General features: G+C 47.9%; 1 protein-coding gene across 1 annotated transcript; it reads left to right on the plus strand.

Annotated features, from left to right (window-relative positions):
* The first annotated feature begins 468 nt into the window (after nucleotides 1-468).
* LOC131510604 (zinc finger protein 709-like) lies at nucleotides 469-24,849 on the plus strand. Its single transcript, XM_058727934.1, has 4 exons — nucleotides 469-647; nucleotides 18,788-18,914; nucleotides 19,137-19,194; nucleotides 19,899-24,849. Exons 1-4 carry the CDS (start codon nucleotides 645-647, stop codon nucleotides 21,631-21,633), a joined length of 1,923 nt encoding a protein of 640 aa, XP_058583917.1. The 5' UTR covers nucleotides 469-644; the 3' UTR covers nucleotides 21,634-24,849.
* Nucleotides 24,850-25,638: the final 789 nt, after the last annotated feature.

Raw genomic sequence — 25,638 nt, forward strand, 5'->3', positions numbered from 1 at the left:
CTAGATTCATTATTGTGTCTGGAGAGGTGACTTTAAATAAATTTTTTTTTTTTAATTTGTTCACTTATTTTTGAGAGAGAAGGAGCGAGCACGAGCAGCAGAGGGGCAGAGAGAGGGAGACGGAGAATTCAAAGCAGGTTCCACGCTGTGGGCGCAAAGTCCTAGGTGGGGTTGGAACCCACCAATCGTGAGATCACCACCGAAGCTGAAGTCGCGCGCTTAACCAACTGAGCCGCCCTGGCGCCCTTGGAGACATGATTTTTTTAAGTGTCTGTGTTTGCAAAGAAGTGTCAGAGTTCTGGGAGCGGACAGGCAGTACTACGCTTTCACGCACATGTTCCAGGATAGGGCGCCTCCTGGCCGGTGTTAAGCGCCGACACCTAACCTCCGGCGCCCGCTGTCACTCAGGCGTGAGGGGGCGAGGCCTTGAGAACTGTCCAATCAGGGGCGGCGGCGGCGCGGTGGGTGGGGCGCCGCTCCGCAACCACCCCGGACGTCCCTGCGCTTTTCAGCCTCCCTGGGGGATCGCGGGTCGCCTGTATTTAAAGGTGCCACGTTGCTCAAGCCGCCGTTATTTCGCGCTGTGAGCTACACCGTGGGCAGTGCTCTAAGGACGGCCGCCGGGGGACCCAGGAAACCTAGAAATGGTGAGCGTGCCTCCTGGGGTCCAGAGCCGGGCGCCGAGGGGCCGGTTGGAACCGGCCGGAACCGGCTGTGGCGGGACCCCCGCGGTCATCTCCCGAGTCTGCGGACCCGAGTTGGCCGGCGGCGCCTGGGTCCCCTTCGGCGTGGGTGCTGGGCCGGGAGCGGGGGACCCTGGCGTCCGGGCTGCCCCGTCCTGTGCACGGCGACTTCGGCCCCGGAGACCCTGGGCAGCTTTGCACCCGCAGCCGCGTCTCCTCCGATTGTGTGGTAACCACGGGGAGGGTCGTCAGGGGGACAATCGTGACTCCTTCGCGTTTGTGCGTGGGAGGAGCTGTGATCTGTGGGGTCCCCAGTCCCTCCTTTTGCCCAGGGCGGGCTCATTTTCTCCCGAGCGTTCCAGATGTTTGGGAAGCACGGTCTGAAGTCTGTGACTCTGTCCCCGCTACACGCCCCCAGCCTAGCTCTCCCTGGGGCAGGCAGTGAACACCTACATTTCTAGTTCCTTCCCGCCTTCCCTAACGCCAGCTTCCCTTTGCCAGTTCACAGCTTCATTATCAATCATTGGTTCTATGGGTGCATTTCAAACACCCAGCATTTTAGCTCATTATTTAGCCACAGTCCGTGCATAGCTGTTTTTTAAAAGGCTAGTCTTCTGTGTGGATATTTGACTTGAGAGAAACGCCGAGAATAATCACCTGGAACTACTTTGTATGAAATCCTTGTGCCTCTCCCCCCAGGATCTTTCCTGGGCACAGACATCCTATGGGAAGTCCTTTGGGTGGCGGTTCCTCTTTGAAACTTTCCCGAGCGTTCTGTGCTGTGAGCACAGTTCCAGGTCAGCGCTGCCCCTCTCTGAGTAAGTTGCTTTTAGAAGATTTTTTTTCACTTTATTTTAGTCTTAGTTTTTCAGTGTCTGAAAATTCATGTAATCAGCAGAGCTTGAAACTCGGTGTGAAGTATTTCCAAAGAGGCGCGAAAGAGGTAATTTCAGAAAAAATAGTCCAGTACTACAGTTGCACGGCTTAAAAATTGTTGTTTCCCTTTTTTTCCTCCCAGCGCAGCTAGCTAGTAAGAGTCTGAGGTTTGTTCTTTTATTTGGGGTGAGTTCACATGGATTTCCAGGGCTTGGATATGCAGACCAGAAGTGTGATTCTTTTCCTTTTTTAAATGTTTATTTGTTTTTTAGAGAGAGAGAGAGAGAGAGAGAGAGAGAGAGAGAATGAGCGTGAGTGGGGGAGGGGCAGAGAGAGAGGGAGCCACAAGAATCCAAAGCAGGCTCCAGGCTCTGAGTTGTGGGCACAGAGTCCGACACCGGGCTGGAACCCCCCAAATGCAGGATCATGACCTGAGCCGAAGCTGAATGCTTAACGGTCTGCCCCACCCAGGCGCCCCTGATTCTTAATCAGGTATGATTAAGAGTTTATAAAAACAATTACTTGCCGTGGAAATAATAATTAACACCTTTTCCCCCCTCCAGGAATGCAATAATTACTTGTGGGGGTTCTTGCTGACCTAGCAGAGTGCCTTCCAATTTTCTTCTCTCTTTTCCGCGTAAACACTGGGTTTGAGTGATTTTTGCTGGCCTCTTCGAGCCGTGCTTTTGTGTGATTTAAAATGTCGGTGGTGTCAGGGGCGCCTGGGTGGCTCAGTCTGTTGAGCATGCGACTTCGGCTCAGGTCATGATCTCACAGTCCGGGAGTTCGAGCCCTGAGTCGGGCTCTGTGGGGACAGTTCAGAGCCTGGCGCCTGCTTCGGATTCTGTGTCTCCCTCTCTCTCTCTTCCTCTCCCCCACTCACGCTCTGTCTCTCTGTCTCTCAAAAGTTAATAAACATTTAAAAAAATAAATAAAATGTCAGTAGTGTCCAACCCAACTCCAAGGGGAAGCAGAAGCCTGAGGTCAGGGTCTCTAAGCTAAGACCCCCTTGTTAGATCCTTCCTTCCTTCCTTTCTTTTTTTTTTTTTTTTTTTCAACGTTTTTTTTTTTTTTTTTTTTTTTTATTTTTGGGACAGAGAGAGACAGAGCATGAACGGGGGAGGGGCAGAGAGAGAGGGAGACGCAGAATCGGAAACAGGCTCCAGGCTCCGAGCCATCAGCCCAGAGCCTGACGCGGGGCTCGAACTCACGGACCGCGAGATCGTGACCCGGCTGAAGTCGGACGCTCAACCGACTGCGCCACCCAGGCGCCCCCCTTCCTTCCTTTCTTAATCTTTTTTTCTTTTTTTTTGTAAGTAAACTGTAACCAACGTGGGGCTCGAACTTATGACCCCAAGATCAAAGGTCACAGATTATCAACTGAGCCAGACTGAGCCAGCCACGAGCACCTTAAGCTAAGACCCCCTTAAACCTGCAAAAGCAAGTACTTGAAGGCCCCCAGTTGTCCTTGGGGTCCCTCTCTCTGCAGGTGTCCTGTTTGCTCACTGCCATTGTAGAAGGAGCCCTTTATTCTTTTTTTTTTTTTTTTAACGTTTATTTTTGAGACAGAGACAGACCATGAATGGGGGGGAGGGTCAGAGAGAGAGGGAGACACAGAATCGGAAGCAGGCTCCAGGCAGGCTCCAAGCTGTCAGCACAGAGCCCGACGAGGGGCTCGAACTCTTGAACCACAAGATCATGACCTGAGCTGAAGTCCGACACTTAACTGACTTAGCCACCCAGGCGCCCCAGGAGCCCTTTATTCTGAGAGAAGCTGCAGGCTGGTGGAAATCTGGGATGGCACTCGGGGTGGGTGGGGTGACGAGGCAGTCGAGGCCTTTCTGGAGTTGTAGCTTTCATTGCCTTGGGCCTGTTGGTAGGCCTGGTCTTGCACGCCCGGCGGAGGTGCGCTCAGTATAAATCACGTCTGTCAAGAAGTCTGTGAAAGTCCAGTTCTGTGTCCTGGAACCGTGTCAGTGAATGGGGGGGTCATCTGGGTCAGAACCTTAAACTGAACCCTGCTGAGTGTCCTCACTTGGGAGCCTGGAACCCTGAGGCAGGGAGAGGTTCCCTTTGCCCCAGAGAGGGGAGGGGAGGGGAGGGGAGGGTGTGCAGGGCTCCCTGAGCACATTCCTGTGGCTGCCCGGGTGTCCCTCCCTTCCCTCCGCGGGGACTGACCCACTCCAGGGCTTCTGTCTCCACCGGGACCCTCTAGACCGGGGAGCCTTCTGAAGGTGGCTTTCCTCGTGTCCTGTGGGACGCGGGCTGCTCGTCCCTGCTGAGTCCAGTTTCTTTCCTGGATTCCTTTATTGATGGAACAGCGCAGCCCTTGGGCCCCGGTTTCCCCCGGCACATGGGCCCCTGAACTGTAAGCTGGTGGAGAGAGACGGTGTGAGGCAAGGTGGAAAATGCAGGAAACCCAAGTAGGATTTGTGTTCCGTTTTACTCAAGGCAACCTCACGGTGTGAGATGAACGTGTTTAAGTTTCTCGGGTCGTTTTTCGTGTTTGGATTAGCTTTTGTACGTGCGGGTCGCTAGGCCACAGTGTAAAAAGAGATGAGATGCCATGATGCTGGCGGAGTCCCCCCACATTCCCCAGACCCAGAGGCTTCCTGGGGAGCTGCTGAGGTGCACCCGAGCGAAAATCTGGCAGTTCCTAGAGTTGAGGGACGACATCACTTCATTTGTGATCGACATCACTTCCATTCATGGTGGAACTCACGTTGCTTTTCATACCTTCCCAGAATTGAAAAAAATTTTTTTTTAGTGTTTATTTTTGAGAGAGAGAGTGAGACACACATACAGACTCTAAAGCAGGCTCCAGGCTCTGAGCTGTCAGCCCAGAGTCCAAGGCGGGGCTTGAACTCCCAAACCGGGGGAGATCATGACCTGGGCCGAAGACCCACGCTCAGTGGACTGAGCCACCCAGGTGCCCCCCTTCTCAGAATTTGTAAAGCCGGGCTGTGGAACAAGGCATGGAGTGGAAGTTTCTCGTCTAAGTCTCAGGCTGCGGGCCTCCAGGAGCAGCATAGTGGGTTATTGAAATAAGTTCGGATTAATTAAAGATGTTCTGTTTTCTAGCATCAGGACTTGAACTCATGAACCATGACATAATGACCCAAGCGGAAACCAAGATGCTTAGCTGACTGAGCTACGCAGGTGCCCCTAGACTTGTCTTTTCATTTTTATTTATTTATTTTTTTTAATTTTTTTTTTAACGTTTTATTTATTTTTGAGACAGAGAGAGACAGAGCATGAACGGGGGAGGGGCAGAGAGAGAGGGAGACACAGAATCGGAAGCAGGCTCCAGGCTCCGAGCCATCAGCCCAGAGCCCGACGCGGGGCTCGAACTCACGGACCGCGAGATCGTGACCTGAGCTGAAGTCGGCCGCTTAACCGACTGAGCCACCCAGGCGCCCCAAGACTTGTCTTTTTATTTTTTTTATTTATTATTTTTTTTAAATTTTTTTTTTTCAACGTTTTTTATTTATTTTTGGGACAGAGAGAGACAGAGCATGAACGGGGGAGGGGCAGAGAGAGAGGGAGACACAGAATCGGAAACAGGCTCCAGGCTCCGAGCCATCAGCTCAGAGCCTGACGCGGGGCTCGAACTCACAGACCGCGAGATCGTGACCTGGCTGAAGTCGGACGCTTAACCGACTGCGCCACCCAGGCGCCCCCCAAGACTTGTCTTTTTAAAGAGCATTTACATTGTACAGAAAACTTGATCGCAAAGTGCAGAGATTTCCCACATAACCCCTCTGTCTGGACACTGTCATATATTTATATATCATGATATATAAATATATACATATAGTTTTTAGCAGAGGTAGGTTTTTTTTTTTAAGGATTTGTTTCTTTTTTTTAGGAATCTCTACACCCAACGAGGGGCTCGAACTCACGACCCTGAGATCAAGAGTTGCACACTTCTCCAGCCGAGCCAGCCGGGCGCCCCTGTCCTATATTTTTTTTATCTCCTATTACTCTGGTGCATTTGTTATTTTGATGAGCCAACTTTGGAGTAGTTTACAGTAGGGTTGACTCTTACACAATGTCAGGTCTTCAGCTAATATGAAAACACATGTCTTCATCATTTCTGTGTCGTACAGAATATTGTCATTGTCCTGAACATCTCGCGTGCTCGTGCTCCCCTTGTTCATTCCCTAGCAACCGAGGATCGTCTACTGTCTTTTACGTTTATCTTTTCCAGAATGTCATATGCTTGGAGCCAGAGAGTGTTGTCGTAATGGCTTCTTTCACTTAGGAATAGGATTTTAAGTTTTCTCCATGTGGTTTTGGGCTTTGGAATCTCATTTCTTTCTTTGTAACTGAAGACTCTGTCATCCTGTGGATTTACCAGTGATTGCTTCTCCATTTGCCTGTATTTGGTGTGTTTGTTCAAGTAAACTAGTTGGTCTGGAACTCACAAGTTGATCTCAAGATCGAGTTAAGTGCTTTACCCACTGAGCCAGCCAGGCTCCCCATTCGCCTATGTTTTGTGCTGGGTCTTAGTACCAGTTATGGTTGGACTGGCCCTTGTGGATGCTGTTATTATGACTGTAAGACTCCCTTTCAGCAGTAACCACCAGGAAACTTGGGGGGGGGGTTTATAACCAAAAGAGCTGGAAATTATACAGCGCACTGGGGGTCACACGTCCTCGTGTGTCACGCACATCCTCGGTAGAGAGAGACAACACCCAGGCTTGGGTTCTTATTTTATTGAGGTAAGGGTGGGGGTCTGTGATTTTACTGGCTTACGCTCATTATGGGTGAATTTAAAACTTAAGAGCAGAAATTTAAATCACAAGAGACACAACAAATGGTCTGAGTGGTCAGTTAGAATCAACCAAGATCTCCAAAACAAAGGAGGTGGTTTGGCTCTTTATATAGTCACGTGGCCGGCAATGTGTTTATTCTAGATACTGTCTTTGAAGCATATGCCTCTTTGAAGTGAATGCCTCAGCAAGCAAAGCTTAAGTCAGGCCCCATGCATCGCAAAAAAGAAAAAAAAAACCCGAAACTGTCAGGGTTTACACTACAATCCACCCTTGTGATGCGGAGGAATCAGAATCGATGGTGAGGACATTAACTGCCTGGTTAGTTAATCTGCTGAAAGTCCAGGAGTAGGGTTTGTCCAAACCCAGAAAGTAGGTCGGATTATGGTAGCAAATTCTGTGATAGTTGAACGGGCAGTAGTCTGAAGTCCAGTCCATAACCATTGTCCCCAATTTGAAGAGTCCCACAATAAAACTAAATCCGTGAGGGGCGCCTGGGTGGCTCAGTGGGTTGTAAACATCCTACTTGGGCTCAGGTCCTGATCTCATGGTGCCCCTAGAATCTAATATTTATAAAGGTGTATTAATGACTTAATTTTTCTCTGTATAACCACCCCCATTTCTATCTAAGATAACCATAGTAAAACGAATTGGTTTGCAAATTGAGTCTAGTTTTAATAAATTTGGCCTGGTAATTTACATAAGTGCAGTAAGAATAGTGATTGACCGCATAGTCTGCTTTGTTGGAACTTTGCATAAGGAATCTCAGGTTGGACTTTTTTTTTTTAATGTTTTTATTTATTTATTTATTTATTTATTTTATTTCTTTTTTTTAACGTTTATTTATTTTTGAGACAGAGGGAGACAGAGCATGAATGGGGGAGGGTCAGAGAGAGGGAGACACAGAATCTGAAACAGGCTCCAGGCTCTGAGCTGTCAGCACAGAGCCCGACGCGGGGCTCGAACTCACGGACCGTAAGATCGTGACCTGAGCCGAAGTCGGCCGCTTAACCGACTGAGCCACCCAGGTGCCCCAATTTATTTTTGAGACAGAGAGAGACAGAGCATGAGCTCAGAGGGGCAGAGAGAGGGGAAGACACAGAATCTGAAGCAGGCTCCAGGCTCTAAGCTCTGAGCTATCGGCACAGAGCCTGACACGGGGCTTGAACTCACAGACTGTGAGATCATGACCTGAGCTGACGCCTAACCGACTGAGCCACTCAGGCGCCCCAGGTTGGACTTTTAAAAATTTCTTGTGGCTAGGAAGCCTAGCCAAGGACTTAACCATCAGACTTTGCTTGCAACACCTATTGGCTTGGGTTTAATTCCTCTGTTCTCGGGTCCTCAAAATATCCTGAGGTTCCTGCACCTACAGAAAGTGACCTTCCCTAGTCACCTGGTAAGGCTGCTGGGAGCCCTATTAACTAGGTGTCAGGCTTGACTTTCCCACGGGGCTTTATTGGCTCCGTAAAGTCAGCCTTAGTTCCTTAAAAAGCTGTCTGTTCATACTTGAATCTACGTGTGTCTCTGTTAAAGGTAACATTTCAGTCAAAGCCTTGGTAACACAACTAATGTTTTCAATTGTGTCCTTTTGCAAGGAGACTAGATTCTTACTGACTTTATGTAACTGTATTATTATGCGACTGCGAATACTCATTAAAAGTTTCTGAATTCTGGAGAGATCAGGTAGGGAGGAAAAGTGATAGTTTCACCTTTGTTCACAAAGGTATACTTTATCCTAAATTGGTGTAAGTCATAGCTTAAGAGAAAGGGTTTTCTTAGATCTAGGAAGCAAAAGATTAAAGAGTCCGAAAATTTTAAGCAAAAAGTCATAAAAATTATCCTTATCAGTTCACTCAGTCCTATGTAATTAATCCTTGCTCTTGATCTTTGGTTAGCAGTTTTATGGATGCGGTTTTTCCTGAGAGCACTGTAAATTCTTACCCAGTTCAGTGGAATGATCTGAAAGTTATCAGAAACCTGAATTCGAGAGGGCTTGTCATAGCCCTCTCCACGGATATCTTTGAGAATATCTCCACGAATATCTCTGAATATCACTCGCAAGAGCATCAGAGTAAAACACCTGTCTATTGAGTGACAAAGGACTTAAAAATGGCCATGGTTAAAGATCCGATGAGAGTTCATCGTGATGCCGTTGCCAGGACAATTTGTTTATTTCTGCGGCACACGTAACATTCCAAGATAATAACTAGAATTACAAGTGATAACGTTATACCAGGACATAGGGGAGTCTCGGGAATTTCGTGCAATTTCTAGAACGCTTCTTTTAATAGCATCCACCCATAACTTATGACCTGAGAGTTTACCATCACTGATTCGACGGTGCCTCCCACGTAATTTAACACACCCCATGAAAAGCCTAATTCGTGTAGCCTCTCTTTGTTCCTTCTGTCGGCCAGCTGTTGCGGGGAGTTTTAGTTACCTGCTGGGGTGTTTACATTTCAAAGGCTGGTAAGATTTACATCTTCCGGGGACCGAGAAAGAAAACACAAGCTTTTTGCTAGGAGTTTCTTGCCTTTTGGGTGGTTTTGACCGTTCCAATCTAGATGTGGTAGTGACTCCTTCTCTGGGCGTGGGTCAAATGGGGGCCTCTTCAGGGTAGGAAAAGAAGGGTTGGGGTCGAGGAATTAGAAAACCCATTGGACCTTCCCAGTTTCGCCTAGCAGGAGATGGGCTCTTCTTAATGTTTTCCATTCCCCGGGAGCCTTAGCTGTGATCACTGTGATGTCACGATGGGCATAGAGCCAGGCAGCAAATCTCCAAGTCTGGAAGGAGGTCCTAGTATAAGTTGGTAGCTCTGGGAGCCTTTGCCTTCCCAGTTCCCTCTTCCTCCTCGTTAGAGGCCCTGGTAATCCTCTCAGGGGATTCCACTGGTGGCAGGGGCTGTATTTCTTGGTTCTGCCCTGTTCAGGGGGAAGTTGAGGGAGCTTAGGGTCTGTGGTATCTCGGCGGAAACAAGCATAGAGGCCTGGATGGATCTTTAAGAAACTTAATGGATTGTAGGGTCTTGAGAGATACCAGCCGGTTGATGTATTTGGCAGCTGTGAGTGACAATTCGGAGCCTGTTCCAAACCACCAAAACCCCGCAATTAGCCAATTGATTCCCCTCTCTCCTTCCTGCATAAAATCTTCAAGGAAGGTTTGATTTTTTAGTTAAGGTATAGTGTGTGTGTGTGTGTGTGTGTGTGTAATTAAAAAAACTTTGATTTATTTTTGAGAGAGACACGTGCACACACACACACACACACACACACACACACACACACACAATCTGAGTGGGGGAGGGGCAAGGAGAGTGGGAGACACAGAATCGGAAGCAGGCTCCAGGCTCTGAGCTGTCAGCACAGAGCCCAACGCGGGGCTCGAACTCACGGACCGCGAGATCGTGACCTGAGCCGAAGTCGGACGCTTAACCGACTGAACCACCCAGGTGTCCCTGTTACCAGACACTTTTGGATGATGGCACCGTGAGCCCTCATAGTTAGCAATTTTCCTTTCCAGGGAGTCCCAAGAGACTTCTGGCTTGAGGTCTGCCTCCACTAGTGTGATATGCACAGGGTCTTTGACAAAACCCCTTAGGCGAACCCTCTAGAACCCCTTAGGCGAACCCTCTAGAACCCCTTAGGCGAACCCTCTAGAGCCGGAGACTCTGGAGTCTCGGCATGCTGGTATGCATAGCATTGAGGAACACCCAGGACCATTGGGGAACACCCAGGACGTGCCTTGGGCTTTTGCATTTATCAAGGAGCAGGTGTTTGTCCTCTGGGATCTTGGGTGCTTACACCGGATGTCGGTGACATTTATTTATTGAAAAAAATTTTTAACATTTATTTTTTGAGAGAGAGACAGAGCATGAGCAGGGGAGGGGCAGAAAGAGAGAGGGAGACAGAATCCAAAGCCGGCTCCAGGCTCTGAGCGGTCAGCACAGAGCCCGACGTGGGGCTCGAACTTTCGCACCGTGAGATCACGACCTGAGCCGAAGTGGGACGCTTAATTGACCGAGCCACCCAGGCACCCCGGATGTTGATGACATTTATATCTGTCCTTTCATTTTTTTTTTTTTAAATTTTTTTTTTCAATGTTTTTTATTTATTTTTGGGACAGAGAGACACAGAGCATGAACGGGGGAGGGGCAGAGAGAGAGGGAGACACAGAATTGGAAACAGGCTCCAGGCTCCGAGCTGTCAGCACAGAGCCCGACGCGGGGCTCGAACTCACAGACGCGAGATCGTGACCTGGCTGAAGTCGGCCGCTTAACCGACTGCGCCACCCAGGCGCCCCTTTTTTTTTTTTTTTTTTTTTTTTTTTTTTTTTAAGCACCATCATGCCGGGAATCGGACCCATATCCCATCGAGTCAGGTGTGAAGAGTGACACAGAGACCATTGGGCTTTGTTACATTTTTTTTTTCCTCTGGTGGTGCCATTGGTTTCTGGTTGCAAGGCTGCTTCACTCTTCTGGGTTCGGGCTTATAGTCCGGACATGGGTCACTGACTCTGCTCACAGGCGGAGCTCTCCCAGACTGCTCAAATGTGGGACTGTTTTCCTCATGCCTTTAGCCTAGGGCCTGTCCTTGGGATATGACAGTAGCCTTGTGATTGCAATTTCACCCTCCTTAGCTCTCCTTGCCTTGAGGTATGGAGGACCCTTATGCATGTTAATAGTCAATTAAGGCCTTTAGAATTAATTAGCAGTCGAATTGTCTCATTAGAACCCCAGGACGGACTCCTGCTGCTCTGGGGAGATCATTTGATTACTCTGACAACTGTGACCTTTTGGGGTGGACACCGCGGGTAGCCCACGTCGCAAGCACGTCGCAGTGTGACAGACTCCCCCCACCCCCCCCCACAGTGTGACAGATCCCCCCAACAAACAGTACTCCTTTCCAGATGGTGGGAGCTACCTGAGTTAGGTGGTTTGGTAAGCAAGTTGCAGGTAAAGGGCATTTCTCCCAGTTCCCCGCAAGGCCGGTCATGCGGTCCTCCTGCTACGCCGGTTGTTTTGTGCCGACCTCAGCCTTCCGGTACCAGTGTTGTGGTTGGACTGGCCCTTTTGGTTCTTAGAATTAAGAGACACTGTTCAGCAATGATCATCTGGAAACTTTGGGGGGAAAAAAAAGGTTTATTAGAGGACCTGGAAATTACACAGCACAGCTGGGCTCACACAGGAGGTTCCAGCTGGGGAGGTGGCGGGGGGCAGGCAGGGGGCTTGGGATCTGCTTTTCTTGGGGTGTGGATGGGCGTCTAGGGTTTCTATTTGTTGGTGAATTTAAATTAAAAAAATTTTTTTATTAAGCTTATTTATTTTGAGAGAAACAGAGCTTGAGCGGGAGAGGGGCAGAGAGGGAGACAGAATTCCAAGCAGGCTCCGCACTGTCAGCACAGAGCCCGACGCGGGGCTCGAACCCACGGACCGTGAGATCATGACCTGAGCCAAAGTCGGCCACCCAAGCGACTGAGCCAGCCGGGCACCCCTCTTTGGTGAATTTAAAACACAAGAGCGGGCATTTCAAGTGGAGGAGGAGAAAAAACCAGCGGCCCAGATAGTTATTGAAATCAATCAAGATGTTTAACAAAAAAGATGGCTCAGTGAGGGGCTGGGGCCTTATTCTTCCTGCAGGCTGGCTGTGTGTTTATTTGAAATGGCCATCTTTGAAGTGAATGCCTTAGCAATCAAAGCTTAATTCAGGCCCTCGCATTACAACAAACCAACCAACCCAAAAACAATTGTCAGGGTTTACACCTAGAGGCTGGTGATAACTCTTTTATTTGCAATTTTCCAAAGACCCAGCATTTTCAAATTGCTTTTGTATGCTTCTTTATACCGTTCCTTGACCTGCGTGTTCAGATCTATTTCCCATTTTTAATTGGGTTGTTCGTCTTCTACGAGTTTTAAGAGTTCTTTGGATATTTGAGATACCAGTCCTTTATCAGGTAAGTGATTTATAAAGATTTTCTGCCAGTCTGTGGCTTGTGTTTTCATCTCCTTAATTAACACTGTCTTTCTCTGGGCAGGAGTTCTTCATCTGGATGAAAACATATTTATTTTTTCTTTCTTGGATCTCGCTTTCGTCATTGTGTCCCCAAAGCAATCACCAAACCCAGGGCCGCCTAGATTTTCTCCTGTGTTCTCTTTTAGGAGTTTTGTAGTTTAACATTTTACACTAAATCTATGATCCTTCACCCCCACCCCCACCCACCTTCCTGCCAGCCCCCCACTCACACGTATTAGACTCCTTGGTCCCTGTTTCCAGACTGGTCGGGTGGGTGGTCGACATCACCACTGACCCTGTGTGCTCACTTTGCTGCGCTTTGGTCACAGCGTCGTGGTGCTTGGACCCCCCGCCCCCTCACCAAGTCCCTGGGATAGTCCAAGCCCATGCCCCCTGTCACGCTCCGTAGCCGGGGGCAGGGCTACGATCCATTGTTTAATTTTTGTGTGAGGTGTAAAATCTGTGCACGGATTCTTTGTGTGTATGTTTATGGATGTCTAGTTCTTCCTGCCCTATTTACTCTAAAGGCTACATTTTCTATTGAATTGTGTTTAGTCCTTTCTCAAAGATGGGTTCTGTATTCTTGTGTGGATCTTTAGAAAGTGAAGGGTGCCTGGTTGGCTCAGTCGATTCAGTGTCTGACGCTTGATTTCAGCTCAGGTCATGATCTCACCGCTCGTGGGTTCAAGCCCTGCATCGACCTCCTTGCTGACAGTGCGGAGCCTGCTTACGATCCCCTCTCTCTGCCTCTCCCGTGTGCTTGCGCTCACTCTCTCTCTCTCTCTCTCTCCCTCTCTCAAAATAAGTAAATAAACTTAAAAAAAAAATAGTAATTCGGGGCGCCTGGGTGGCTCAGTCGGTTGAGCGGCCGACTTCGGCTCAGGTCATGATCTCGCGGTTCGTGAGTTCGAGCCCCGCGTCGGGCTCTGTGCTGACAGCTCAGAGCCTGGAGCCTGTTTCAGATTCTGTGTCTCTCTCTCTCTGACCCTCCCCCATTCATGCTCTGTCTCTCTCTGTCTCAAAAATAAATAAACGTTAAAAAAAATTAAAAAAAAATAGTAATTGACTTTTGTAAATTAACATTTTGTCCTTCAGCTTTCCTTACTCTCTTGGTATAGTTGACCTTTTAACACAGGTTTGAACTCTGTGGGTACGCGAGTGTAAAAAAATTTTTAAGGAGATGATAGCAAAAGCCACAAGGTATTTTTTATTTAAAATTTTTTTTTGATGTTTGTTTATTTTTTTTTTAAAATTTTTTTTTTTTTCAACGTTTTTTATTTTTGGGACAGAGAGAGACAGAGCATGAACGGGGGAGGGGCAGAGAGAGAGGGAGACACAGAATTGGAAACAGGCTCCAGGCTCTGAGCCATCAGCCCAGAGCCTGACGCGGGGCTCGAACTCACGGACCGCGAGATCGTGACCTGGCTGAAGTCGGACGCTCAACCGACTGCGCCACCCAGGCGCCCCAAGATGTTTGTTTATTTTTGAGAGAGACAGGATGTGAGCTGGGGCGGGGCAGAGAGAGAGAGAGAGAGAGACAGAGAGAGAGACACAGAATCCAAAGGAGGCTCCTGGCTCCCAAGCTGTCAGCACAGAGCCTGATACGGGGTTCGAACTCCTGGACCATGACATCACGACCTGAGCCAAAGTCAGACGCTTAACAGACTGAGCCACGCAGGCGCCCCGACAAGGCATTTATTTACAGCTACCCCCGCCCCCACTCCCCGGCCCCACCTTCCCTGGACTGAATCAAAAGTGACGGGCCCAGAGGTAGTGCTTGCTGCCTCCTGAGTACCCGTGGAGGTGCTGGCACGGGGCAGGGCTGCAGGTCGCCCGTGTACTGACGGGGTGGTCGGGTGGCGTATCTCGCGCTGGTCTTCAGGAGGCTGGGCTGAAGTGGGGAAACTCGTCAGCGATGCACAAGGAGGCCACACCCACTGAGTCCTATGCAAGCAGGTTGGCCTCTGGCGCTGCATTTGGGACAGCTACGGTCGTCGGGTCCCTCCCAGGCCAGCGGGGACGGCACCCCAGTCCTCCTGGAGGTGGGAGCGCTTAGCTGTGGCCACAGCTGCTGAGGGGCGTGGGCCTGGGGTGCAGCTCCCAGCGGGCGAGGCAGCTCCACCAGCCTCCAGGCTGCTGTCGCCACCCTGAGGCCTGGCCCGGCTGAAGCTACCAGGGGATGGACCGTGGCCATCCTGGGGCCAGGCCCGCAGCCATTATCCACCGCGCCCCGGGCCTGATCCAGCCTGGCTGGGCCTACCTATGGGTAGATTTTTTTCAATCAACGTTTCCTTATAATTTCATTAATGTTTTCTTTAGCTTACTTTACTGGAAGGATCTAGGGCACGTAACATACAAAATACGTGTTAATCGACTTTTATGTTGTCCTTAAGGATCCCGGTCAACAGTAGGCTGTCCATAGTTATGGGCGGCCAAAAGATGTACCCAGATATTTGACTGCCCAGGGGTTTGGTGCCCCTAACTCCCAAGTTGTTCAAGGGTCAGCTGGAGTTGGAAGGGATTTTCTTGTCATCTGGGACTATGTGATTTGCTCCACAGACAGTCTTGTCTTTTGCCGCAAAGACCATTTTATTTCTAGCTTCCCAACCTGCATACTGGTTTGTTTTTGTTTTTGTTTTTGTTTTTGTTTTTGTTTTTTTCCTTTTTTGGTCTTACTGCATTCGTTAAGAATTCTAGTACAAGGTTGACCAGGACTGGGGAGAGGGGACATCCTGGCCTTCTTCCTAATGTTACCAGAAAGCATTTAGTTCTTTCAGGGTAGTGCATGTATATTAAATAAAAGCCCAGTTGATGTGTAGAGAGGTAGGTGTGGGCACAGGGAAGGAAGCATCCTCCTCTCCAATGATTTGGTCTCCGTCTTTAGGGAGCTTATTTTTCTACATACTTGGGTTTGACCTGTGCTACAGTGGGAAAGGTATGTCTCTTAGTTCCTAGCAAAAACCTCTTGAAGCCCTTGGAATTACCTAACTGATAAGGGGGTGATTGTGTTTTTTTTTTTTTTAATTAAAAAAAAATTTTTTTTTTAACATTTATTTATTTTTGAGACAGAGAGAGAGAGCATGAACGGGGGAGGGTCAGAGAGAGAGGGAGACACAGAATCGGAAACAGGCTCCAGGCTCTGAGCGGTCAGCACAGAGCCCGATGCGGGGCTTGAACTCACGGACCGCGAGATCATGACCCGAGCTGAAGTCGGACGCTTAACTGGCTGAGCCACCCAGGCGTCCCCGATCGTGTCTTTTAACGTTTATTTATTTTTGAGACAGAGAGAGACAGAGCATGAACAGGGGAGGGTCAGAGAGAGGGAGACACAGAATCGGAAACAGGCTCCAGGCTCTGAGCGGTCAGCACAGAGCCCGACGCGGGGCTTGAACTCACGGACTGCGAGATCATGACCTGAGCTGAAGCCAGACGCTCAACCGACTGAGCCACCCAGGTGCCCCCTGATCGTGTCTTTTAAAAACATTTTTTTTTAGTGTTTATTTTTGAAAGAGAAGAGTACGAGCGGGGGAGGAGCAGAGAGAGAGAGGGAGACTGAGGATCTGCAGTGGGCTCCGTGCTGACAGCAGAGAGCCCCCTGCGGGCCTCGAACTCATGAACTGTGATATCATGACCGGAGCTGAAGTCAGATGCTCAACAGACTGAGCCACTCAGGCGCCGCCCCTTTATATATATATGTGTGTATATATATACAATATATACACGCGTATATATATACGCGTGTATATATTGTATATATATACACATACGCACACATATATATTATATTAATATATAATATTATATATTATATATATTACATATATATGTGTGTGTATATATCTATATCTATCTATATCTATATCTATCTATATCTATATCTATCTATCTATCTATCTATATATATATATATCACAGTAAATATAAATATATACTGCTACTACATAGCAGGGTGAGGGTTGAACACACCATGAACACCAAGCCTTGATTAAGGGCTTGGGACTTTGAGCCCCAGTTCCCAGCATCTGGAGAGAGAAGACAGGCTATGGAGAGTGAGTTAATCACCAGTGGCCAGAGATTTCATAAATTGTGTCCATTGAATGAAATCTCCACGAAAACCCTTGCAGACCCAATTCGGGGGGTGTCCAGGTGGGTGAACACCTACATCCAGGTCCAGGAAGGTTGGCGTGTCCAGAGAGGAGGGGGCAGCTCTGCAAAATCCCCCTCCCCCCCGCCACTCCCCTTAGGCGTATGACTAAGACCTGACTTGGCATCACTACCTCTTGTCTGTGTCATGTAAGTTACCGTACATGATGGCACATGGAGGGGATCCAAATGTGTGGGCGGCCGAGCAGAAGTGTCACAGCCAGCGTCCGAACTAGGGGCAGTGTGTGGGACTGAACTCTTCACCTATGGAGTCTGATGTGGACTCTGGGTGTTAGTGTTGTAAGTGAATTGAACTGTTAGACACCCGTTTGGTGACATAGAATTGGAGAAGTGGTGTTGGGACAGACATCACATATTTGGTGTCATGAGGGGGAAAAAAAAACCTTGTCATCCTCAGAAGAAGCATTCCACCTTCTGGAGGTGATAAGGCTAGAAGGGACTTAAGTTGGCTGTTTCCCTCCTCTTGGGTCAAATAGGCCTTGGGACAGTCCCGGCCACTTATACTCTTGTGAAATAGATTGTCTTGAGGATGGGCCTTGTTGAGAAGCATAGAATATTATGGACCTTTTTTCCCTTTTTTTTTTTTTTTTTTAAAGTAGGCTTTACACCCACTTGGGGCTTAAACTCCCACCCTGAGATCAAGACCTTAGCTGAGATCAAGAGTCAGACAGTTAACTGACTGAGCCACCCAGGTGCCCCTGGACATATCTTTAAATGACTACTTTTTATCTCTGTAATTCGAGAGAGAGGAAAACACAGAATCCGAAGCAGGCTCCAGACTCCGGGCTCTGAGCTGTCAGCACAGAGCCCGACACGGGGCTCGAACTCACAAACCAGGAGATCATGACCTGAGCTGAAGTCAGGTGCTTAACTGACTGAGCCACACAGGCGCCACTCTAAGGCTTCCTAAGCAGTCTCTGGCTTCCTAATGTTCATTCTCTTCTGCACACTAGATAATAGGACTTTTTATGAACGTGCTCTGCAGTTCCATGGTGGAAAGAATACTTACGACTGACCAGTTCATTACTGGTCGTGAGGCACCTCATTACTCCCTGAGAAATGTTCCTCATTTGCTGTCACTCTACTGAATCCGTCCATTCTAGCATTAGAATTGCTGGGTGGGAAGTTTTCGCTGTTCCCTAGACATGGACATGATTGAATTACTGATCTCTTTCACGGACCAGCATTTAGGGGAATTAATCCGTTGAGGGATTCCTGTGCTTGGATAGACTGTTGTCCTGCCTTCCCAACAGAGGAACTCGGAAATGAGAGAAGTTGCGAGGAAAGCCTCTCAAATGGCTGGTTGGGTATCCGTTGCACCAGGAATCAGAAAAAGGGGCTTTGATGAGATTTTTGGACTCTGTTTCATATCCCGTACACATACATCTTCAGTACCGGTGTGGAATTCAGCGAAGTCCCTTGCAAACTCCAGGCCTTAACATGTTCCTCAAGGTCACAAGGCCCTGGTTAGTTATGATGCTGTCAGAAAATCTCTTCTGGTCTGCGTGCCTTTGTGTCCTAAAAATTAATGGGAGGCAACTCTGAGACTCGTTAGTATATGGATTTTGGGGATGTCTAAGTTGTCACGTCTTTTCCTGCCATCTGAGTTGAGTCCTCCGAATATCATCCTGGTCCGTGAAATGAGACAGAGCACGGAAGGCAAAACTGATTTCTGTGATAAATATTATACAAATGAGAATTGTACTCTTCTATGAGAGTATTGTTCATCTAGCTGGATATGACTGCAATGGCCTGCAGGACGTTAGGACATTATGGCCAGCTGGATCTTAATGATAGTTTGGATCCTCCTGGCTCCTCATGTTTGGGGATGGGAATAGGAGAAAAAGCTTCCATTTTTTTTTTCCTGTTTTTGTTCATAAAACATCATGCACTTATGACCCCAGGCTTCATGGAGTAGTGCCTGATGCGGTTATTTAAGGAGATGAAAGTTTTTCTCGCAAAGAATTGATGGTCTTAAGATGGAAATATTTCTTCCGTTTCTGTAGCGTTTCTCCAAGGTGTTCTGTTCCCTGACAGTAGAGAGCAATGAAGATTTGAAGTGATCACCGTAAAAATGTGGCAGTAAATTCCGTGTGTTCGTGATGCTGTTAAATTCATGAGGACGTGAGTGTGGCCAGAGAGGAGGAGTCTGAGAACCAAGTCGTAGAATAAATGTTGAGAAGTCAGGGTCGTATGTGAATTTCTTACAAATTGAGTATAGATCGCCAGTTCTGCCCGTCTTACCCATCCCCCTGTACACATGTATGGGATGTTTTAGGACTCAGTGGCCTTTGAGGATGTGACTGTGAACTTCACCCTGGAGGAGTGGGCTCTTCTGAATCCTTCCCAGAAGAAACTCTACAGAGATGTGATGCAGGAAACCTTCAGGAACCTGGCCTCAGTAGGTAGGGATGACGATATTCTTATTTGCTCGGTCACTATTCTTATTCACTTAATCAACTAGGGAGCCAGTGTTGCTTGTTTATCGGTGCTGTTTCGAGAGGTTATGTGCGGAAAGCAAATACGTTGGTAAATGAAGCAGCCATGGTGATGGTTCATCAGGGATGTAGCAACTAAAATAATTTTAGTATTTTTTTATAATTGATTTTTCCTGGTCTGCGTTGTAGGAGACAAATGGGAGGATCGTAACAGTAAAAGTCTGTATGAACATGAGACAAATCGAAGGTGAGTCCCACTCATATAAGAGCAGTGTCCCTGGGGGTGCCTGGCCAACTCAGTTAGTAGAGAGCATGGAACTCTTTTATGTTATTTTTTAAAAAAACTGTTTAATGTTTATTTTTGAGAGAGAGAGAGAGAGGGAGGTGCAGGGAGGGGCAGAGAAAAAGAGGGAGACACAGAGTCCGAAGCAAGCTGCAGGCTCATGAACTGGGAGACCTTGACCTGAGCCGAAGTCAGACGCCCAACTGACTGAACCACCCAGGTGCCCACCCCCCCACCTTTTTAATGTTTACTTAAAAGCAAATAAATAAATTAAAATAAAAAAAGAGTGTCCCATGAGAGCATCTTTGTCACGAAATTAAAACAAGCAAATAAAACAAATCAGACCAGTTTTCAAGTCTGTTCATTTTTCGGATATTTTCATCAAGAATTTTTGCTGTAATGTGACCTAGATGTTCAACGTGTGAAAAATAGTACACGTGGAAAAATGTCTTCAGAAACCCCGTTGATGACCATCTCTCTTGATAAGAGCTGCGATCGAGTCCTCTTGCAGAATGCCTAGCACACGTTCACTTCCAGACGACCAGCACGAAACCCATACATGGTGTTTTTGGGAAAATGGCAGAAAAAAAAAAATCTGATTCCAATAATACAGTGAGTACGAAATTCCTAATAAACCGTTAATCACCTGCTTCTCCTTTCTCCGGCAGGCGCGTGATAGAGGGTCCCTGTCAAAGTAAAGAAGGTAGTCCGCGCGGAGACCCCCGCCACCAGAATCCAAGTCCAAAGCAGATAAAGAAGATTTCTACTGGAATCAAACTCCGTAAATGCAGTTTCTGTGGACAGGTGTTCAGGCATCATTCATCCTTCAGCAGGCACATGCTCTCCCACACTGGCCACAAACTGTACGAGTACCAGGAATACGAAGAGAAGCCTTATAAGTGTAAGGAGTGTGGGAAGGCCTTCAAACATCGCCAGTCCATCCGCGTACACGTCAGGACTCACACCGGCGAGAAACCTTACAAGTGCCAGCACTGTGGGAAAGCCTTCAAGCACTGCCAGTCCATTCGCAAGCACGAAAGGATCCACACCGGCGAAAAGCCCTACGCGTGCAAACAGTGCGGAGAAACATTCCGGTATCGACACAACTTCCAGAAACACGAGCGGACGCACACCGGAGAGCAGCCCTACAGGTGTAAGCACTGTGGGAAAGCCCTCAGTTGTCTCAGCTACTGCCGGATTCACGAGCGAACTCACACCGGCGAGAAGCCGTACGAGTGTAAGCAATGTGGGAAAGCCTTCAGTTACGCCAGTTACATCCGAATACACGAGAGAACTCACACTGGAGAGAAGCCCTATGAGTGCAAGAAGTGCGGGAAAGCCTTCAGTTGCCCAAATTACTTTCGAAAACATGAGAAAACGCACACCGGGGAGAAACCCTACGAGTGTAAGCAGTGCGGTAAAGGCTTCAGCTGCCCTAGATCCTTCCGCAGTCACGAAAAGAGACACCGGGGCGAGAAGCCGTACGAATGTAAGGTATGTGGTAAAACCTACAGCTGTCCCGTATACTTTCGAAACCACGAAAGGAGACACAGCGGGGAGAAGTCCTATGAATGCAAGATCTGTGGGAAGTCCTTCAGTTGTCCCAAGTATTTCCGAAAACACGAGAGAAGTCACACGGGCGAGGAGCCCTGTGAATGTAACGACTGTGAGAACCCCGTGAGTCCTCTCGCGATATTTCAAAGACACGTGATGAAGGCCACCGGAGATGGACCTTACAAGTGTAAGGAGTGCGGGAAGGTCTTCGACTGCCCCAATTACTTTCGATGTCACGAAAAGATCCACAGCGGAGAAAAGCCATACGGATGTAAGGAATGTGGCAAAGCCTTCAGTTCCTCCATGTCCCTTCAAAACCACGAAAGAAGTCATAGTAGGAAAAAACCTCACGAATGTAAGGAATGTGGCAAAGCCTTCAGTTTTCCTTGTTCCCTCCAGAAACACGAAAGAAGTCACACCGGGGAGAAACCCTATGAATGTAAACAGTGTGGGAAAGCCTTCACTTACCTCAGTTCTATGCAAAAACACGAAAGAACTCACAGTGGAGAGAAGCCGTATGAATGTAAGCAGTGTGGGAAAGCCTTCATTTATCTCAGTTCTATGCAAAAGCACGAAAGGACCCATAGTGGAGAGAAGCCGTATGAATGTAAGCAGTGTGGGAAAGCCTTCATTACTCTCTCAAACGTTCAAAGGCACATGATAAAGCACACTGGAGACGGGCCTTGTAAATGTAAGGAATGTGGGAAGGCCTTCGATTGTCCTAGTTCGTTGCGAACACACGAACGGACTCACACCGGGGAGAAACCCTATCAGTGTAAACATTGTGGTAAAGCCTTTACTCGTTCCAGTTCCCTACGAAACCACGAGAGAACTCATAGCGGAGCGTAGCCGTATGAATGTAAGGAATGTGGGAAAAGCCTTCCGTTCCAGTTCTTTCTGAATACACGAGATCACTCACACGGGCGAGAAACGCTATGTGCACAAACAATACGGTCCAGTCCTACTCGCTGTTACCTTCACATACACGGAACTCCTACTGGAGAGAAACCGAATGGAAAGGAAAGTGGCGAAAGCCTTCCTTTATCACAGTCTTTCGAGGACGCATGGGTGCACGCGGGGGAGAAACCGTATGAATGTAAGGGACGGGGGAAGGCCATCCGTGCGTTTCCGTGAGAAGCCACAGAAGAACCCACACTGCAGAGGGTAGTCTTGAATGTAAACATTGTAGGAAAATTCACTTGCCCCACCTTCTTACAAAACCACAAGAGAATGTATAATGGATAGATACTTTATAAAGGAACACCTTCTGATTTTAACAAATGTTTTCAAAGTCCTTTGAAAACTGCACTGGAAGGAAATCCTATTTTTGTAAGTAATATGGGTAAGCCTGGTGCAAATTAATGAGCGTATGACACTCCCCCAAATTCACAACACGAAAGAAACGTTATTAACAGTATACATAATACTGTCTTCATCAGCGGCTTTTTTTTCTCCAGTTTTATTGGGAAAAATTAACATATTACTGCATAAGTTTAAGGCATGTAGCCTGATGGTGTGATTCACATATTTTGTGGAAAAGGTACAATGGCTCGTTTTTGTTTTGTTTAACGTTTATTTATTTTTCAGAGAGAGAGAGAGGGAGCTGCAGAATCCGAAGCAGGCTCCAGGCTCCGAGCTGTCTGCACAGAGCCTGATGCGGGGCTTGAACTCAAACTGTGAGATCATGACCTGAGCCAAAGTCGGACGCCCAACCAACTGAGCCACCCAGGGGGCCCCCCTTTTGTTTTTTATTTTTAAATTTATTTATTTTGCGTGAGTGGGTGAGGTGAAGGGAGAGAGAGAAGATCTCAAGCAAGCTCTGCACTGACAGTGGGCTCGAACTCACAAACCATGAGACCGTGACCTGAGCCGAAGTCAGATGCTTAACCGACTGAGCCACCCAGGCGCCCCTACAGTGGCTCATTCTTAAAGTAATTCTCTGTAGTTTGGATTTCTACTTTAGTTTTGCAAGTAAACATTGAGGTGGGAAAATATTACAGGTACTCACGAAGCAGCAGATTCTGAGTTTAACAGGTAAAATTTTCCACTTGGTAAAAGGCTAGTGTTTCTATTTGGACGACTTTTATCCGTGGACGAACTGAAGTCTGTTTCCAACACGCAAGTAGGTTTAATTTTTACATAATTTTTTCATTTTTCTGTAAGGATAGGGCTATTGAGTAATGACGTGTCATCCTTAAAAACAAACTGCCAATGCTTCAGCAAAAATGAGTTTTGCAGCAATAGAGAAGTGCAGTTCCGGACAAGGAAGCCATGCATGGCCATGGCCATCGGCAACCGGAGGACAAAGGAGAGGAGTGCTCCTCCTACAGAAGAAAGCGGGGGACTTGGGAGGGGCTGTTATGAACACAAGTTTGATCAGAGCACACCGGGGCTTCAAAATACAGCGGCTTTTCATTGGCCGAGTCGTGACTGTGTCATTGGCTGGCCTGTTGTGGGGTGAGGGGGAACCCTTTCTTCTCCTGCAGAGATAATAAGTAGTCGCCAAAGTGGTAGTTCAGGGTACGTCCCGTCCTGTTGAGTGGGCACCTGAGGAGCCATAGGGCTGGGAACTTCTGCTGAGCTCCTGACTCCATTTTCAACAGGTTTCCTTTTGTCAACTTTTACATTTCTTCCTTTGGTCGAGATCTTTCTTTGAACGCGTTGCTGCTGAAGAGTCAGGCTTTCCACGTTGAGTGGTTTTCTCTTTCAGGGCCTCCATTAGAAAGAAAGCGCAGAGCCGTTGGACCCCCCGTTAGCCACATCTGAGTAACTAATCTGGGTTAGAGGGAGAACTCCTAGGCATTTCCCAACCAAGGTCTGTGTCTTCTCAAGGTCAGAGGTGTTGGAGATCATCTCGGGAGTGTTGAGGCAGCATCACCTTATTGGGTACATTTTTTTTTTTTTTTAATTTTTCTTAATGTTTATTTTTGAAGGAGAGACAGAGAGACAGAGCGTGAGCGGGGGAGGGGCAGAGAGAGGGGGAGACACAAAATCCGAAACAGGCTCCAGGCTCTGAGCTGTCAGCACAGAGCCCGACGCGGGGCTCGAACTCACAAACTGCGAGATCATGACCTGAGCTGAAGTCGGTCGCTCAACCGACCGAGCCACCCAGGCGCCCCTCAAAGGCTTTTTAAAGAGTGTTCTCTCAAAAGAGCTGTTGGTGACCAAATGGATTACATCCTGTAAGGTCGCTAATTCAGAGATGGTGAATTTGGAGGAGAATCCAGTCAGTTACCCTTTCCGATGAAAGAAAGACTTGTGAATTTCGAATCTTCTTCTTTTTTTTTTTTTTTTTTTAATTCTTTTAATGTTTATTTTTGAGAGAGAAAGCGCAAGCAGGGGAAGGGCAGAGAGGGAGAGGGAGAGGGAGACAGAGGATCCAAAGCGGGCTCTGTGCTGACAGCAGCATGCCCGACATGGGGCTCAAACTTGGGAACTGTGAGGCCATGACCTGAGCTGAAGCCAGACGCTCAACCGGCTGAGCCACCCAGGCACCCCTGAATTTTGAACCTTCTAACGCTTCACAAAAAGGGACTGAAAAATTAATTTCTCACAGGGTCACGGTCAGGCTATTTCTGAAAGGTCATAATCAAAAGAAGCGATTGCCCCCTTTGTGCAAGGGTTTGGGAAATGCAGGCAAGGGCTTTGTGTTTCCGCAAGAGGGGGAGAAGAAGCAACAATGAGAAAAAGGTGTGTTGGCCTAGTCTGGATCTCTTGGGAAAGCCTGTGTGGTCAGATGTTGGCCCCTTCAATTCTGGGAAATCCTTACCTTCCGTTCGCCACGGAGCGAGCAGGTCCAGCCAGGGTGTGGTGCTTTCTCGACAGGTATCCTGCGAATCCGAGAGTCTGTTCCTGAAGTTGGGCAACCCAAGGGTTGGTTAGCAGTTCCTGAAAAGGACCTTTCCAACGAGGTTGAAGAGCCTGGAGTTAATCTTCTCCAACACACGGAACCTCCGCGTTGCAAGGTTTAATGCTTAAGGTTGTCATCTCTCAGAAGTGCGGCGTAAAAAGGTTGTACTTACCAAGGCGTGGTTATTTTTTAATAAAAGCGATTAGGCCTTCTCACCATGGAAGTATATCTCTTTTTATCAGCTGTGGGCCCGAGGAGGCAGGGGCCAAGTGCATTGGACGTCCTGTGACCGATTCAAAGGGTGAGAGTCTGTGAGTTCCAGAGAGAGTGGATCTGACTTGTGGCAGGACTATCAGCCTGTCAACTATTGTTGGCAGTGTTTTCAGCCCTGGTATTTGGAAGGGTGTCTGCAGATCTGCCTGTTGAGCCTTAATAGTGTCCTTAGCGCGTTCCACTAACCCTCCAGATGGCGGATGGTAAACGTCGCAACAGTTGTCGCTTGTGGGAGCACCTGACTGTTAAAATTGGTTCCCTGATTGCTGTGAAGTTCAAGAGGGCTTCCTCGGGTAGGATCATCTGTCACAGAATTTCAGTGACAGTGAAAGCATTGGCCTGTCCCTAGGGGAGAGTCTCAGATGAGAGAGAGTACACAAACCGTGCCTAAAGCGTATTTATACCTGCGTTACGGGAAGGTTGTACGAACTAAATTTGCGCCAACTGGTTTCCCTGGGTTATACGTTGAACGGTAGGGGGTAAGCGGGGTAGGCAGTTTTCATGGTCCTATTAACATTTTCCCTCCAGTATTTGTTCATGAGTGCTCTCATCTTGTCAGTAGACCCATCGTTTAATACACGTGCAGCGGTAAGTAGTGGGGATTTTAGAATTTCTGGGAAGACTGAGTGGTTTTTTGGCCCAAACCAGAGTTCTTTTATCAGACCAACAATTATTAGATTTCTGATTTTTTTTTTTAATTTTTTTTTCAACGTTTTTAATTTATTTTTGGG

Source organism: Neofelis nebulosa, chromosome 4 (genome assembly GCF_028018385.1).
Source record: "Neofelis nebulosa isolate mNeoNeb1 chromosome 4, mNeoNeb1.pri, whole genome shotgun sequence".
In the NCBI taxonomy this organism is placed as follows: Eukaryota; Metazoa; Chordata; class Mammalia; order Carnivora; family Felidae; genus Neofelis; species Neofelis nebulosa.